Below are 17,943 nucleotides of genomic sequence, written 5' to 3'. Positions count from 1 at the left end.
AATATTTTGATAAAAAGTATTTAACAAAAACATCTGTGTAAATTTATGATACACAGTTGTAAATTATTAGAAGCAATGCCAACCTCTATTCTGAAGTTTCTCCTTTGTTGTATCCGTTGTGGCCTTTCAGATCATAGCCTCCTCTGGGTTTTGCATTATAATATAATTACCAAGGACCGGATCTTAGTTTGAAATTTAGTTTTCACTCCTTTGATTTAATACCGATCCTCTCAGGTCCGAACGGAATGGTTTGCGTCAATGTTTGTCCTGTTGTTCAAAGACCCACAATATAAAGGAGTATTAGAACTTGTAAGAGGCTTAAAACAAATCAAGCCTTATTGTGACTCATTGTAATCGGATTGCTACTGTCTGGAATAAACTCCCTCACTATTAATTAAATTGTTTTCTCATTGGATGGTCAGAGGATAGCAGTGATCAACAGACAATTCAATGGCTTGAAGAATATAAAGTTTAATGTTTCAGGGACTGCAGATTTTGGTTAAGTATAAACAATCTGATGGCAAATTAAGTCAGACAAATGTAATCTTAACTTATAATTTTCTATGGTGATTTAGTTTTTATTTCATATCTTGTGGATCTAATAACAAAGAGGCATTTTTGTTTTATTTTTTTACGTTTTTTCATAAACCTGAAAAACGTTTCTTCATAACTTCATGCATTATTTATTTTTAAATTGCCTAATCAGGATTAGAATCAAAGAATTAAACTCTTGTATATGTCAGAAATAATTTGATATGTCAACTTTTCTAGTCATACCTTCTGTTATCAATAACACATGCCAGTTTAGAAAGTGAAAAAAATATTGGTTTTTGATATACCTGCTTAAACAGTTTAAATTTTAAGTACTGTAAAGTAGTGGTTCTTGAGTTATAATGTTTCACTTCAAAGCCATTGATCTGCTTACCTTCTATAAAATTAGAAAACGTCTGTACCTCAAATCATTTAAAACTTTGTTGCGGTGTGCGCATCACTCAACTTTTACTTATTGTAAAAATTCGTATTTTAGGGTTTCACAATGTGAAAATAACTTTCATAAACTTTTTTCCTTCAAAAAATACAACCTTTTAAGAAAATTTATTTATCCATCGTTCATAACTTATAGCAATGAAAACTGGTTATTTATTTCAAATAAGCAAAATTAAAGGTTCTTCAGAGAAAGATTTTTTTAAATTCTCCTTTTAAGCCTTTGCAGACTGTATCAATGAGAATATAACCTATGTGATACTAAATTATATTTAATTTTACATAAATTTTAATTAAAATCGTCAAAGCTTTTTTTGTAAAAACTCTAAAAGAAAAAACGGTAAATAGTTTTTCGTATATTTCACCTCAGGTTGGTAAATTTTAGCGAAAAAGTTGCTGGACGCTTTCCTGGCATACATATCGCCTAGGTATTTAACTTATGTTTCGTTTGACCTTTCTTTTTTGAGTATGGCTGTTCACACACACTCGTTTTGCGAGAATTGTTTATTTGGATTTTAGGTACCTAAAGATGTGAATTCTCGTCGAAAACTCAAATACGAAATTTTTCACGATCGCATAACTTTCTCTGTTATATCTTCCACTTAACGACATGTGAGAGTAAATTTTTTTTTGTTAAAATATTCTTAGTTTAAAATATTTATTATGTTATAATAAAATTTTTTAGTTACTTTATTATTTATGTTATTCCCATAGTACAAACCAAAAACTATTCCGTTTAACCAAGCATCAGGAGTTGGTCCTCCAGAAATTTCTTTCGGTGATGATAGGGATGGTAAAACTGAAAAGATTTATGTCCTTTTAACCGGAATAAATATTTCCCTATTAGCTACCTCAGGGCCATATTTCTAAGCTCGCTACATTGCCCTGTAAGAGGTGATTTTTCTTCAGAACTTCTTACGTTTGAAGGCGCCCATAGAAGTCGATCCTGCTGTAACATATTTTAAGAAATCTCTTTTGCCTTCTCAACATATTTTTATAGATTCCTTGCTATTACATATATTACTATTTTTATTACATTGTTTTGCAAAGGCTTGCATTCCGGCTTATAACATACCTAAATAGGACTAAAGGATACAATAGGATCCTAGTATAAGATGCTATATTTTTTTTTTTTTTTACGAAATTGAATTTAAGATTTTATATAAATTGTGAGTTGTAAATACAAACCAACTTCATTATTAGACGTTATCACTTTGTTCAACAATTAGGCAAGTAGTAATACTTATTCATTTTGTTTTTCAATTTAAACATTTTTTTTTAAATTACTTCAAGGCATTAACCACTTCTGGGTCATTATTGCTTTAATTTCCGAAATTTTCATTAGACTTCATTTCCTTAATATCGGAATTTTTTATTAGTCCTTATTGCATTGAAGTGTATCGAAAAATAAGTACTTGTGGTACTTTTTTAATAATAAGTACTTTTTTCAAAAATTCGAAAAGTTTATTTATAGTCTGTTTGTTATCCTGCAAAATTGAATGGAGGTCTGATGGTAATTCATACAAAGATTTGATGGAGTCGTATGCTTGGCGGTTAAGATGTGTTTTACGGTAAGTCACGTTCTGCAAGTCTGGCATACTTGGTGGGGAATCGCAGGCCATAAGGTAACCGTGGTGCAGGCGCGAACTCTGGTCTCCCTACAAAGGACACTCACACACACACACACACACACACACACACACACACACACACACACACACACACACACACACTCTCGGTGGTAGGGCCTCTTGGAACGTCATGTACGACGCAACATTCAAATTGACAATACCGGACCACAATAGCCACAGTTGTGGGATTCGCGGATGACGTTGCAGTTGTAGTGGCGGCAAAGAACTTGGAAGAAGTTACCCTCACGGTCTAAGGTTGGCTGTCTTCGGTAGCCCTACAACTTGCAGACCACAATACTGAGTTTCTCCTAGTAACGAGCAGGAAGCAAACTGAATTCATCACTGTCACGGTGGGAAGGCACGAAATTCGTTCCCATTCTTTTTTAAAATACCTAGGAGTCATGATAGATGCACGTCTCCGCTTTAAACACGAAATACATAAGCGCCAAATCTGCTAAAGTATTATCCTTATTGTCACCCCTTATGACTAACGGTAAAGGTCCTAGGGAAAGTCGTAGAAGGCTTCTTGCTACAGTTGTCTTCTCGTTTATGTTATATGCAGCTCACATTTGGAAAGAAGTGATGGTTACCAAATCATATAGGAGACAGATGTTTTCCGTTTATCTCAGTGTTTGCTTGAGTACGGTAACTGCTTTTCGGAATGTTCCCTACGATGCAGTGTGTGTGATAGCCAGAGTGTCGCCAATGCAACTCTTTGTAGAAAAAGAAGTAGGTACTATGGACGACGCTCTTACATTTCCAGAGAAGAAGAGCGGAAAATTACCATCGATCAGTGGCAACAGCGTTGGGAGGCTGCAGGTTTCGGGAGGTGGACTCGCAGATTAATACCCGATGTGGACTTGTGGTGTGGCCGCCGACATGGGGAGGTGAATTTTTACGTAACCCAACTGTTGGCTGGACATGGATGCTTTAGGGGATACCAATACCAATTAAAATTGGATAACATCGCAGAATGCGGATGTCAGACTGCTGAGGAAACAGCGGAGCATGTATTTTTTGCTTGCATTCACTTTGTGGCAGAAAGAAGAGAATTGGAGAGAGTGTGTGAAGGGCGCATCACACCAGAAAATGTGGTAAGCTATATGCTGCGCTCAGACCAGGATTGGAACGCAGTGAAGATTTTCACCACAGTCGTCCTTAAGAGGCTGAGAGCGGAAGAGAGATCGAGAAGACGTGACTAACATGGAAATGTGAAAACCATGTGAAGGAAATGAGGCGGCACTCAGCCATTTCCCTCCATGAAGTAATTCCTAGCGGCGGTCCCGTGGAGAGGAATGAACAGGTGTAGAGCGGTGGTTTTAGTGGGTAAAAATCGCACACACGGATAGGTACGGGCCTTTTGAAAATTTCCACCGACCCTCGTAAAAAAAAAAAAAACACACACACACACGCATGCGCTGTTTATTATGTATGTATTTAGTCTTACATAATTATTAATTAGCTTATTATTTATTTCCCCTATTTCTTTAAGCTCTAACTTTAACAATTTTCTTTAGTTTTCTACTAATACAATTAACAGTACCCTAAATGGACACGGAGCAAAGGCTATACAGTAACCGCAATACCGAATCCGTCTGTTTTTGTACTATTTGCTATAAGAACTCGGCTAAAACATTCTCTCTCCTTTTTAAATTATGCACGTTCTTTTTTTCTGAACTGAATTTTTTTTTTATCATCAAAGGAGTAACAGAATGATACTCCTTAACATAGTGCATAGCTAAATATTTATTTTCTATTATTTGTACATCGTCTATGAGCATTAAATTTATTTATTGATATTAATGTTGAGTATAATTTTCATCATATCGTTTGTTTTTTTAAAATATGAAAAGTTTTTGATCAAATTCAGAAATGAGTTTTGGTTCTAATGTTAAATATGAAAAAAAATATTTGACAATTTTAAAGTACTTTCGATCATCATTGATTACCTTACCAAAACAGCTTTTAAAGATAATATAGTGTTAAAGAATTAGGCAAAATAAACCCAAAAATGGCAGTTTATCACTAAAGATTTAGGGGCTACATAACCACAATCATAAAAAAGATCAGATTAACATTAAAACTTTCAGCACTTTAGCTTCTCACTTCCTCGCGATCATATTTCAGAATTAGTGTTTAATTTTCCGGAAGTATGTCTCATTCATTTTAGCAGGAAATCTGCTTAGCGATAGCAAAGGCCTAGTAGGAAGTACTAAGGCAAATTCTTGGATGGGGCTTTTTTGTGATAAGGGGGGGGGGTAAAGAAGGTTTTAAATTGAACAACAATCAAGTCCATTTTTCGCTTCCTCTATGCATTATATCTTACAAGAACCTGATAATGATTAATCTGGAAGAGTTAAACGGAGGATTAAAGACTAAAATGAGACCGGTAGGACTCGGCTTAGAGGGGAGCCTAATGGAAATTTGTTCGTGGTAACAGCATTTTTTCTTTTTGGAAAATTACATTCTGTCTTAATTTATAGATTATGGTTGAAGGGATCGAAATAAGAAATAGAAGAGAACAAAAAAATAAAAAACAAAATTAAATATAAAGTAAAATAATATCTTAAACACCATCATTCCTATTTACAATGTTTATATTCAGCCTGAGGATCTCCGAACCCAGCTCTTCCCCCAATTTGTAGATGAAAGAAAAGAGCTGGACTCCCGAAGATCCCGGTTCTTCTCTCTTAACAATAAATGTATAAAATGAAAAAAAAATTAATATCAATGTAAGACGATATATAAACTGTAAAACAAAAGTTAAAAAAAATATAAATACGTACTTTTTCCTACATTTATCTATCCACTTGATTTTATATGGCACCATATTAACACCTCATTTACTTTCTCACTGTTTCTTATCTTTATTGTACAATATTTGTTATTGCTTCTACATATGATTATATTATTTCACTATTTATTACTCGACTGATCCATTTGTACCATAATTCTATCACTCATTATTGTATTTGTTATTGCTTATTCATTATATTCAAATTTCTTTAGTTTCCTACATTCACAGTTTATTAATTTTTTCTATTGATCATTTTTTTTATTACTTCATAGGTATATTTTTATAGTATTCTTATATCTTAAAATGTTTATAGCTTGTTCTCTTTGATGAAGCATTGCAAAGTGTTTTCCCAAATATATCCCATAACCTCACAGTTCTTCTAAAAAGACTTAGTCTCACAATAATAATCTTTTTTTTTTCTCATTTCAAAGTGGGGTAAATCGTTGGTTACTAATTAATATTTTTTTCTGCTTGTGTACCTCATTTGATCGCCAGAAGATGGCCCTTCTTTCAATCAATTACACACAGTCAACCAATAATCTTCATTTAAAATTAAAATTAGTTATCCATCCTAAGCTCATCCTGCGAAATACAACAGTTTAATAAAATCTTAAATTTTATTAATTGTTTATATGAAAAATATATTGAAACTGATAAATTTAATATTTGAAGCGGTACTGGCACAACAATTTTTTTTTCACTTTTTATTTACACAGCAGACAGGTTTGTAATCACTACGTTGGCAAACCTAATGACAAGGGTGTTATTCCGAGTAGATTATTTCAAATCGATTAACTCAGAATAAAAATTAACTGAATCCATTGTCTATCTAAAATATGGAGAAGTCAGATTTGGACCAAATTTGAAGCATACATAACTGAAGAGGTATAGTTAAGTAGAAAAGAATGATTAAGACAAAAGTATTAAAATTGATATATCGAAAATTAATAGATTATCACTGTGGTAGTGGGGGTGTACGGTGTAAGCGTATAATGAAAGAATAATTACAGTGATAAAAAAAGTATATTAATAAAAAAATAAGATCATTAATCAAAGTTATGAAAATCGAAATCACTCCTTGTTTGTGAACGCTTTTAGGACAGTTAATACAAGCTAAGAGAATGTAAAATAAAATTATATAAACACTTAATATGCATATAGGACCCTGAGTAGCATTTTTTTATAATGAATAATAATTAATAACTAATCCTAATAGTGATTGCGGCGAATTATAGTCTGCAGTTTATTCGGGGTAATGAAAAGATTATTTTCCTTTAAGGTCCTAGGTGTCTGCGGCGAGCTATTCCGGTACTTCAGTCCACATGGTCTCAGGCGATCAATGGTAATAAATGAGGGGACTTGCTAGTCTGGTAACTTTTATACCGATATCTCCTGGACGTACACTGGCGCGTGAGCGACCGCTTCACAGGGTCTGTCCTGTGATGCTTTGTTGCAGAGTTTACATATTTGGCCGACCTGTTTGCAACCTGTGCCCAAATCTGAGCTGGCCCTTCAGCTACATGCAAATCTATAGGTTCGAACCGGTCAGGGATTAACCCTATAGCCCATAGCTGACAGCTTTCACTGTTGTGCCGTGGCTAGTTGGTTTCTGTGCTTACAGATGTGATAATGAAATGGTCTCTCCGTATAATACCTACAATTCCTAAACACATAGTTTTATTAACTCCAATGAAGTTTATAAAAGGTTGATTTTCTCATCAATATAGCGTAAGTTTAGAATTCTACGCCACTTTACTTCTGAAATTTTTTTATCACATAATATATATGTCCGAAAATTTCCCTAAAAATTAATTTCTAGTTTCTTCTTATTTTTATTGCATATTTATTTATATTTTTTTAGTATCCTTTGGGATTTGAATATTTCTAGGGGAAAAAAATTGAACCCGGTTATCTTACTACAAAGATGCCCCTATCCTACTTATTATGTTTATAGTTAATGTAATTAGTGTGCTACTAAGTGGTAATTCCATGCTTGTATTAAACCATATAGTCTTACATCTAACTTATATATTTTTATGTAAAAGTTATAAATATCAATAAATAAATCAAAAAACTTAATAGACCATTACTATTTCAGATTAAATTTGCAGATTCCGACTATTACAGCACGTATTAGACAAACGATCTAAACTTCCAACTCATTACAAAAGACTGATCTACATGACAATAATAAGGCCCATCTGGACGTTCGGAGTTGAGCTTTGGGGCTCCACTAAACCTTCGAATCCAATCCTTACAATCCAAAATCCTTCTTAAAATCCTCAATGCTCCTTATTTTGTTACTAATAAAACCATCCATAAAGACCTAAATGTTCCTTATATAACCGATCTAGCCCGAACCCGATATCATTCCTTCCATTATAAACTCCCTAACCACCCAAACCCACTATCTAGGGGAAAAAAATTGAACCCGGTTATCTTACTACAAAGATGCCCCTATCCTACTTATTATGTTTATAGTTAATGTAATTAGTGTGCTACTAATGGGTAGTTCCTCTACATGCTTGTATTAAACCATTATAATCTTACTTCTAATTTATATATTTTTATGTAAAAGTTATAAATATCAATAAATAAATCTAAAAATATAAAAAAAAACTCAATAGACCATTAATATTTTAAATTAAATTTGACAAAGAAGATGTTACTATTTCCCATAGTTGTTTGTATTCTCGGATTTTATTAGTATTGTCTTACGAAAATGATATTTTACATGCAATTCGGGGTAAGGCATACTCAATTTCAATTATAATTTATTAATTACTTAAATCTATGTCGTTGGATAATTGTTACTGTAGAATTTAATCACTTAAGTTTACTCATAAAAGTAGTATCTTGTAAAAATAGTCTAATCTACTGATTACTTGGCTTTAGGAATTAGTCCCGAAACACGCCATCGGTCAATTGTCATTTATAATATAGGGACATAATTCTTCCCAATTCGTTATTTTTGTTATAATATTTTTACTTTTTGGTATGATTCTGTAATAGGTACCATTCCTTTCTGCCGAATTAATTACTTTTGTATCTTTAATAATAAAAATTTTAAAAAATTAGATATCGAAACAAAACCGAATTTAATCTGTTTCCTGAATACTCCAAAATATTCATAATCCAACTGTTAGTTTTTCTTGAAAAAAATTGTTATTGGACCAGAGTTTTCAAACTAGATCAGAAGTAGATTTGTAAAATATTATACAATTGCAAAAAGTAGGGAAATTTTTATTTTTTTCGGAAAATATAATAATTCTCTGATGATTAATTTAGTGCTTCAAGACGCTGTTTAGAGAAAGAGGAATTTATTCTTTATAGTTTTTTCAGATGAAAATTGGACTAAAAAGCTAAATTTATTTTTCGTAGAAATAACAACCGTTCGTCTATAAAGTAATACTGATTTATTAATTGTTTTATTTAATTAAACTAAATCCATTTTCAAAAAGGTTGCGATGCGAAACCTCATTTTCAATAACAATGTGCAATTCGTGAAATATTCTGCAATCTTTGTAATTATTAGGGATTTAATGATCGTTTCAATTTCTAACCCTTACTTTGAATGTTAAAGTAATTAGGATTCGGTGGGGGAGGAGGGAAGTGGACCCTTCCTTAATTCAGACAATAATTCGTTGGAAAATATTTAAAAATTTATATACATTAAAAAATGGATTTATCTTATTTTACATTTGTATATTGCCTTGTTCTAATGATTTTTTTATGTAGTCTGCCATTCTGTGTACTTATTTTGAAATTTTCAAAGCTGATGCTCTGCAATCATTTTGTGTATGAAATACTAAAATAAAATATTACAGTCTGCAGACTGTTATTAACTTTTGAGACTAATAATTAAATATTCAGTATGTTGCTGTAAAAACAGTAGACAAACCAGACCATCAGTCGATAGTGTGACCTAGAATAGGTTTCCCACAATGTCTCCTGATACTTTTCTGAAATTTCACCATCTTTAAATGTTGAACATATCTCCGCTAATCACTCAACATAATACATTTAACAAAAAATAATTACTACAAAAAATAAATAAACAAATACGTGTTTCCTGCTTAAATATGCATACAATTAATTATACACCATAGAAGTTAGGTTCTTAGCTTCTTAAGGGATAACATTGACGTTAAAAGTTCCGTGTTGCACAGTATGGTACAACGGTTTTAGTGAAAGACTGGGGTAGAAAGAGAAAAAGTTTAACTTCCGATTGGTTGTTGCTAAGTTCAGATGAAAAATAACCGGTAGTTTTCTTTCTCCCACTGTTATTTTCTATTAAGCAATAAACCTGAATATTTTTACGGCTAAATTACTTTTTCTGGAAGGATAAAGGAAAATTAATTATGAATGTTTGTTGAAATTCTATCTGTAACTAAGAATTAAGTATCATTTTAAATTATTAATTTCTTTCTTACAATTAGTCAAAATGTGACTGTGAATACCTTTGCACCTAGAATTGAAATTACTTTCATCCCGTAAATGTTTCATCATTTTTGGTCATGAGCCTCCCATTACTTTGTTTATTTTCTAATTGTTATGAGTTTTCAACGTTTATATCAATGAAAAAACCATTATTGATATAATATATAATATGAGACAAAATATTGACATTTTAACGATATCTATGTCAATATTCTATTTAAAGATGTTACTAGATGACCAAAGTATTAGTAGTTTTGATTTGACACTGACTGGAATATCCATACCCAATATTATCAAAAGGAGATATTATATAAATATTATGGAATCAGTACTCCTTCCAATACAGTACTTCAACAGAAGAAACGATAATACACTTGCACCGATGATGACTTGAAAGAAAAAAAAAAATCATTGTAGTGGAACAAATAATTAATTATTAGAGGAAGACAGTATCGATACCTTACATAAATCTAATCCAAGGGGCGATAAAAATATCGTAAGTTTCAGACGGAGAGTATTGTTTGACAAAATTTCGGAATTTATTTTACCTTAATTATACGTTGCGCTAAAATATTCCTTAATTTAGGTCTTAACTTGCAATTTTTATTTCTAGGTGAATAAACTATTACTTATTTGCATTTTTCGTATCAATCGTTATAAATAAGTTTTAACTATACCTGAAAGCAGAACTTATGAGAAAATATATTTGAATGAAATGCAATACAACCATCTACCGAATTTTTAGTGATACAAGTATTGCATGAATTAGTGAAATAACTTTATCAAATGTATCTTGTTACATTACCAGTGATGCGGCGAGAGGGATGCGCTGGGATCTCTTGAGCTCTGCATGGAATCAGTACTCCTTCCAATACAGTACTTCAACAGAAGAAACGATAATACACTTGCACCGATGATGACTTGAAAGAAAAAAAATCATTGTGGTGGAGCAAATAATTAATTATTAGAGGAAGATAGTATCGATACCTTACATAAATCTAATGTAAAGTATCGATACAAATATCGCAAGTTTCAGACGGAGAGTATTGTATGACAAAATTTCGGAATTTATTTTACTTTAATTCTACGTTGCACTAAAATACTCCTTAATTTAGGTCTTCGCTTGCATTTTGTTTCTTGGTGAATAAACTATTACTCATTTTCATTGTTCGAATCAATCGTTATAAATAAGTTTTATTTATACTTCAAAGCAGAACTTAAAAAATATATTTAAATGAAATGGAATACAACCATCTACCAAATTTTTAGTGATACAATTATTGCAGGAATTAGTGAAATATCTTTATCAAATATATCTTGTGAACATAACATAAATCTTAGAAAACTTAATTTTTCTTTAATACTTATGTTTCCTGTTCTTACATTGCATATTGTCAACACTAGCAACCCAATTCTCAGTTAATCCACTGGCTTTTCAATGGATTGGATAGACATTGTCTCAAAACATCGAGTTTATAGTAAAGTACTTTTATCCACTAGTGTTTTTGATTTATTTTATTTATATTTGGATCGGTTGAAATACTAGGTTGGGGAAAATGAAATCCATTATTTTTTCGGTAGATGTCTGATAGCGATCGATATCTCGAAAAGTATCGATGACACAATTTCAGATTTATGCTCGTCGTCAATATATTTATTTGCTGTTTTTTGTTTAGTCCATTCAGTTGTGAGTTAAGGGTGTTAAAGATGGAAGTCAACAAAGAGAAAATACTATACATTTTACAGTTTTCACTAATTCAGTTAATTACGAGCAATTTTTGTTGATTCCGTAATACATAATGTGTAATAAGACTCCGCACTGGGAGGCCCGTCGTCGAAAATGTCGATAAAATCACAGAAATAATCGAAGTTGACCGGCATGTAGTAGTCGTAGCATCTCTCAAGAGCTAAAGATCGACCATACAATGGTTTTAAACCATTTGCATAAAGCTGGGCTCAAAAAGAAGCTTGATGTTTGGATGCCACAACAATTAACACCAAAAACATGGTGGATTTCCATCTGCGAATTAGACTTCTAAGAGAGAGACATTATGAAGCTTCCATTAAAATTGCAACAAATAATAGAACAAAACGGTGGATATTCGACCCAAATCGGACAATCCGATACATCTTAGATAAAGTCTTGAATTTCACGTTAAATTTTTTTTTAAAGATTTATTTTTCTATATTACTTCCTGCATTTAAGATTATATATCTTATTGTGTTCCTTCCCATCTTTTAGTAACTAATCATTTTCTTTAACAACAATTTTTATATTTTGTTTTGAAAGAAAGTATTAATAAAACTGTTATTTTCTGCAGTTGAATGAGTATACATTCAACTTGATAACCCAAGAAACTGAATTTTGGCATATATCATGGAAGTATACTATTTTTATTATTATTATTTTTTTTAAAATAGTCAAAATTTCACTATCAATCCTTAAATTCAAATTGGAATGAAGGAACCTCTACAATTTCATAATTGAAGTTTTCTTATAGCTGCGGTAGCTATCAAATTAATAGTGTGAGATTTTGTTAGGATAACAGTGGTTTGGCCTTCAAGGAGTCTAATGAAATTAAACTTATGGTGCTCAACAGAGTAAAATTCACAAAGGATCTCAAATGTTGTTAATAATTGTTTTATTTTTTTTATAATCCAATGCTTTTTACAGTTTATGTCATATTAACCTAACTAATCTGTGTTTTCAATAATATGTATTCTAATCCAAAACTCATTATGAGGTATAAGTGTACTTTTACAATTTTTCGATTCATATCACGTACAGACGTGTTAAGTTATTCAAGTGCTAAATAAAACACTGGATCATCATTGTCTAAATTAGTCTCCTCTACACTTCTCAGGGTGAGCTCTGCTACAGGTGTTTGATATCGCAAGTTGATCATAAAAGATGCTCACGAAATTTTTAATTTTAATTGAATTGAAGAAAAATTGTCACTCATTTTTATAGACTAATGGGCTAATCTAGTTTTTAATACACATCGTAGAAATATTATAGGAACTTGATTTTAATATCACTAATTTATTATTTCAAAGATAAATTAGATAGTAAAACAAGTTTATCAACATTTTTAAAAAAGTAACATTATATTACAAAGATTTTTTTTTTTGAAACAGGAAGATCAAAGCACACTAATTCTATATTTGAAAAAAAAAAAATGAAATATTCTCTCGATTCCTCAACTGTGAAATTGTGAAAGTGAAGTCGATCATATAAATTAAATGATTTACCCAGTAATTCATTAATTTGTGACTTCTTTTGTTGGTAAGAAACTAATTTCTTCTCAAGCACAGCAGTAATGTAAATGCCACAAGTTCAGAAATTCATCTCTACCAGGATTAGATTTTTTTTTTCATATAGAAATTGAAAAAATTAACGTCATACAAATCGAAAATTTACACTCACTTTTTATATTTTAGATATCATGAACAAATTTGGTTTCGTTTCTGTTTAAAGTTAATGCTCTTTTAACTACAGTGGTAAACAGAATCCCAATTTAGATTAAATGGTTCAGGGGATTGTAAATGTCGATACTTAGCTGTTTCCTAATCGATTTTATCGCTGATCCCATTTAAATAATTTAGCTTACACACGCGAAAATGCATTTTCCTCGAAACACTTATATTTCCAAAACGGTTCCACCGATTTGGCCTGGGGTTTGAGAAAAATTGGAGATTACTTTTAACACTTTCATTCATAAATTGTATCCATTTCCATCTTACTCTTTATACTATGGCTTATCCAAGGAAAAACTGATTTCATAGATAAATTTATATTACAATATTTACTTGTTTCCTAAATTGTATTTTGAAATAACTAATCAGTAATTACGAACCAAATAGCAATATACGTAAAAATGATAATTTCTAGTATAATATTAAAAAAATTAAAAAAAAAACAAAACAGATAATACCGACTTTTGCATACGTTTTTAAAATGTAAAATAGTTGCTTACGTTGTTGTGGTGCTGAAAAAATTAAAAATACGATTTAAAAAATAAATAAATAAATACAAATTTGATACTCTGGAATTTTTTTTCGGATTCACGATAGTTTAGGAACTGAAAGGTTTTATATTGTAATAATTATCATAGTTTTATATTGTAATAATTTGAAATATAATTTTCTTTTGATTTTTTTTTTCATTTCATTAATTATATGTAAATATGTTTTAAAAACCAAGAGTTTTGGCCTTTCGGTATGGAAAAAATATGAACGATAAGAAATAAAAACACAGTGAAATGTAATATAAAGCATAAGTATGTATGAAATGATTGAAAAAATAAGTCTGCAAAAAAATACTGGTATACAGGTCAACTTATTTTCTTTTTTGATAGTTACCCTTCTGAAAATTATTCTTTTTTTGCATATTTCTCTGGCGTGGGTAGTTATCTATATTTCAATATTAATGGTTTGTCGTTTTAGAATAAAATCTACGTTAGGAGCTTTAAAAGGATTTTCGGGTTAAAAATATGTTTGAAGTCTATATTTAACTAAGAAATAATATTTTATAATTTAGTAATTGTATGTATTATGAATGTATATTTAAAAAAATGAAAGAATTGTAAAACAAATTAATTTTATAAATTGGAAATTTTTTGTCAAGAAAAATATTTTTACGCATGGAAATGCGGAAGTAGTGAATGACATTAGATAAAATTAAAAAGGGGCCGTTTCGTACCAATACCCAACTACCACGAAAATTTTATTCAAATTACTTTAGCCTAGAAATATAGGTGTGCCATAAAAAAGAAGTTTATATTTCGTACATGAAAGTAGTAAACCGAACTACGTTTTTTTACTTTTTGACTAGAGAAAAATACCAAACGAAAATGAGAGTGAAGATTTTCTATTCTGAGCATTTTTTTTTTAATTTCCTGTATTAATGGAAATAATCCTTACCTTCAGTAATGAGGAAGTAAAAAGGTTTTTATTTAAATTTTATTTTATTAATAAATTTTCGATCAAACCAAGTAGAGCATATTCTGCTAAGCTAGAACAGTGTATTATTTTGTCTCTATGACTTCTTAGACATAAGAATTACACAGTATTATTATTTTCCTGATAGACTGGTTTGTAATATTAATTTAATTTACAATGCATTTTAAATATAACAATAAATAAATTATGAATTTTTGAATTCTTGCCCTAAGGTCAAACATTTGAAACTAAAAAATATAATGGTTAGTAATCAATCCACTTTCTCTTGTAGAGAAATGTACGTTACACTGTGTTCCTTCCCCTCTTCAGTCTTTATAATTTAGTAATTTCTTTTTTAAAAACAGCATATTTACAGTTGCGTAAAATCAATTATTTATATTTTGAATTATTAATAGAAATATTTTATCACTAATTAATATTGATTGCATGTAATAGTAGATGTAATGTTGTGAAAAAAAAGTAAAGTATGGATAATAATGGGGGTGACTAAATATCCTCGAAACGTCCAATAGAAAGAATATATGGATTAAGAACCTTCCTGTTTTAGTTCTTAATTTTTGACATTGGGGAATCAGTAGAATTTAAAAATTTATAAGGAGTATGCCGGATGATGAAACAAATAGATAAATTATTTTTTTAGTAATTTTTATGAAGTGAGGATCTCCCTACAATAAATGTTTAATGGAAACAAACCATGCCGTTTTGATTATAAAACAACCCTCCTGGGATTGGGCTGAGCCATAATTTACTTTCGCTGTGCTGATTGCCATCGAGCCGACCACAATTCGGCCAATTAGGTTTACAATAGCCTAGTTAATTGTAAGAAGACCCTGAAGATCTGTTAACCACAACAAGTAGGAGACTGGCAGTCAATACTACCCACAGGGCTCTCATTCACAACTTCTTACGGCCTTAAGTAGGTCAGTCATTGATTAGCTCTCTCAATGGCCTCCTAAGGATCCTTCCAGTCATTTTATCAAACAGGCAACATATTATTTATTTTTATGCAATCCAAATTTATTATAATTTTTTTGTGGAGCGATGCACTATTTTAAAAAAATTTAATTGTGTTTCAGTTGTGGCTGAGCCTCGCCGAGAAACACCTGTCTTCAAAGAACATATCGTGGCCCCAGGTGGAAAGATCGATATTTTCCGACCGATTGAATCCAGACGACCAGGAACTTAGCGTTCAAATTGTCAAGGTAAGACACAACATAATATTTTGTCATGGTTTTTATAACATTTCTTTGATAATTTTTTATGTACATAAAAGTTAATTTTCATATTAAAGTATATGAATTTAAATAGACATAACACTCTAGGATCATTTTAGTAACAGAAGAACGCTTAGATTACCAATGTGCCCAATCGATTGTCCTTTTGTAGTACAACTAGGATAGGCAGGCCTTGCAGTAAAAATCAGGTGGATTCCTAGTAAAATGTGCACTTAGATTCATAGAATTTTAAGGTTCCATTCAGTTAAATAACACATAATAAGTCAATAAGCCATTGCGAAAATTAATATTTTAAAACAGATGTGCTCAAACATGTCGTTGTTTTTAGTTCCATTCAAACTAATGGTTGTTCTAAAATATTCAGTAATGCAGTATGAATAAAAATTAATAGATGTATTTTCTAAACTTAAGCAGAAAATAAATGTTGGTTAAACCGCGTTATTCTTTTTGAATCAGTTTCATCCCAGTCTTTTTGGTATGATGTTCTAGTAGCCATGATAATTATTCAAGAAGTAGCAGAAGCATTCCAGGTATCTTCAAATCCTGCTAACTGAATCACACGTAAGCTGAAAGTCCCCTTTCTGAAGAGGGATATTATAACCAGAAACTTACCTTTAGAAGTTTCTTTCGGCAATAGTAATTTCTCAAAGATGGTATTAAAACACACCGGTTTGTTTTAACAACGATCTTAGCCGTTCTTGAATTTTTTAAAAATTTATTTATTGATATTTACAACTGTATAAAAAATACAACAAGTAAATTTGATCATAATGACATAATGATATGATACAGGATGTAGAGAAACTATTGCCACGAATGGAAGAGGAAGGAAGGTTAAAAACTAGAGGGTTTGGGTGGTTAGGAAGTTTATTATGGAAGAAATAATATAGGGTTCGGGCTAAATCGGTTACATAAGGAACATTTAGGTCTTTATGGATAGTTTTATTAGTAACAAAATAAGGAGCATTGAGGATATTACGAAGGATTTTGGATTGTAAAGATTGGATACGAGAGGAATTCGAAGGTTTAGTGGAGCCCCAAAGCTCAACTCCGTATGTCCAGATGGGCCTTACTATTGTCATGTAGATCAGTCTTTTGTAATGAGTTGGAAGTTTAGACCGTTTGTCTAGTAAGTGCTGTTATAGTCGGAATCTGCGTGCAATTTCCTGTCTTTTCAGTCTTGTGTGAGGATTCCTGGTTAGTCGTTTGTCAAGATGTAGTCCAAGATAACGAATCTGTTCTATAGGGATAAGAGCCACATTATTTATAGTTTACGACAAAGAGCAAATGTGATTTGTTGGGATTTATTTTTATCCTCCAATTACGACACCATTCTTCGAGGATTGTGATATGGGACTGGAGAGTTTGGGATGCAATCAAAGGGTTATTTATTACTAACTGTGAGCACACATGTGTCATATCTTGAACTTTAATTTAAAAAGAAATGGTGTTTGTCCAATATCTGACTTCAGATCAACCAGAATCCTACTATAAGAGAAACAACGACATTTCTAAACTTGCTATGGTACAAGTACTCCCCTAATAGTTAGTTGAAGGCTATAATTGTACCTATTCTTATGAAGGGCAAACATTCTTTGACTCTGTTCTTTGAGGAGCACTGTATCATGCCACATGTCTGTTGAGACAGACAAACTGTGTCAAAAGAGTAAAACACATCGGATGAAATGAAAGATTAGAAACTAATGGGTAGTCCACTAGCTGTGCTGACATTAACCTGTATTAAAGTGAAAATTTTCTATTCTGAACGTTTTTTATTTATTTCCTGTATTAATGGAAATAATCCTTACCTTCAGTAATGAGGAAGTAAAAAGGTTTTTATTTAAATTTTATTTTATTAATAAATTTTCGATCAAACCAAGTAGAGCATATTCTG

At 31.2% G+C, this 17,943-nt stretch overlaps 1 protein-coding gene across 2 annotated transcripts in view; it reads left to right on the top strand.

The window, feature by feature from the left end:
• Positions 1 to 17,943, top strand: part of LOC106680719 (TBC1 domain family member 30) — a 499,453-nt gene that overhangs the window by 247,513 nt on the left and 233,997 nt on the right. For both annotated transcript variants that reach the window (XM_067050693.1, XM_067050694.1), the window contains one exon: positions 15,891 to 16,016. In XM_067050693.1, coding sequence (XP_066906794.1) covers positions 15,891 to 16,016 — 126 coding nt within the window. The remainder of the gene's footprint in view (positions 1 to 15,890; positions 16,017 to 17,943) is intronic.

This window comes from Halyomorpha halys, unplaced genomic scaffold, assembly GCF_000696795.3.
Source record: "Halyomorpha halys isolate HHAL.00 unplaced genomic scaffold, Hhal_1.1 Scaffold283.1, whole genome shotgun sequence".
In the NCBI taxonomy this organism is placed as follows: Eukaryota; Metazoa; Arthropoda; class Insecta; order Hemiptera; family Pentatomidae; genus Halyomorpha; species Halyomorpha halys.
Note: the sequence above shows the minus strand (reverse complement) of the source record. Positions and strands in the feature narration are given on the sequence as shown.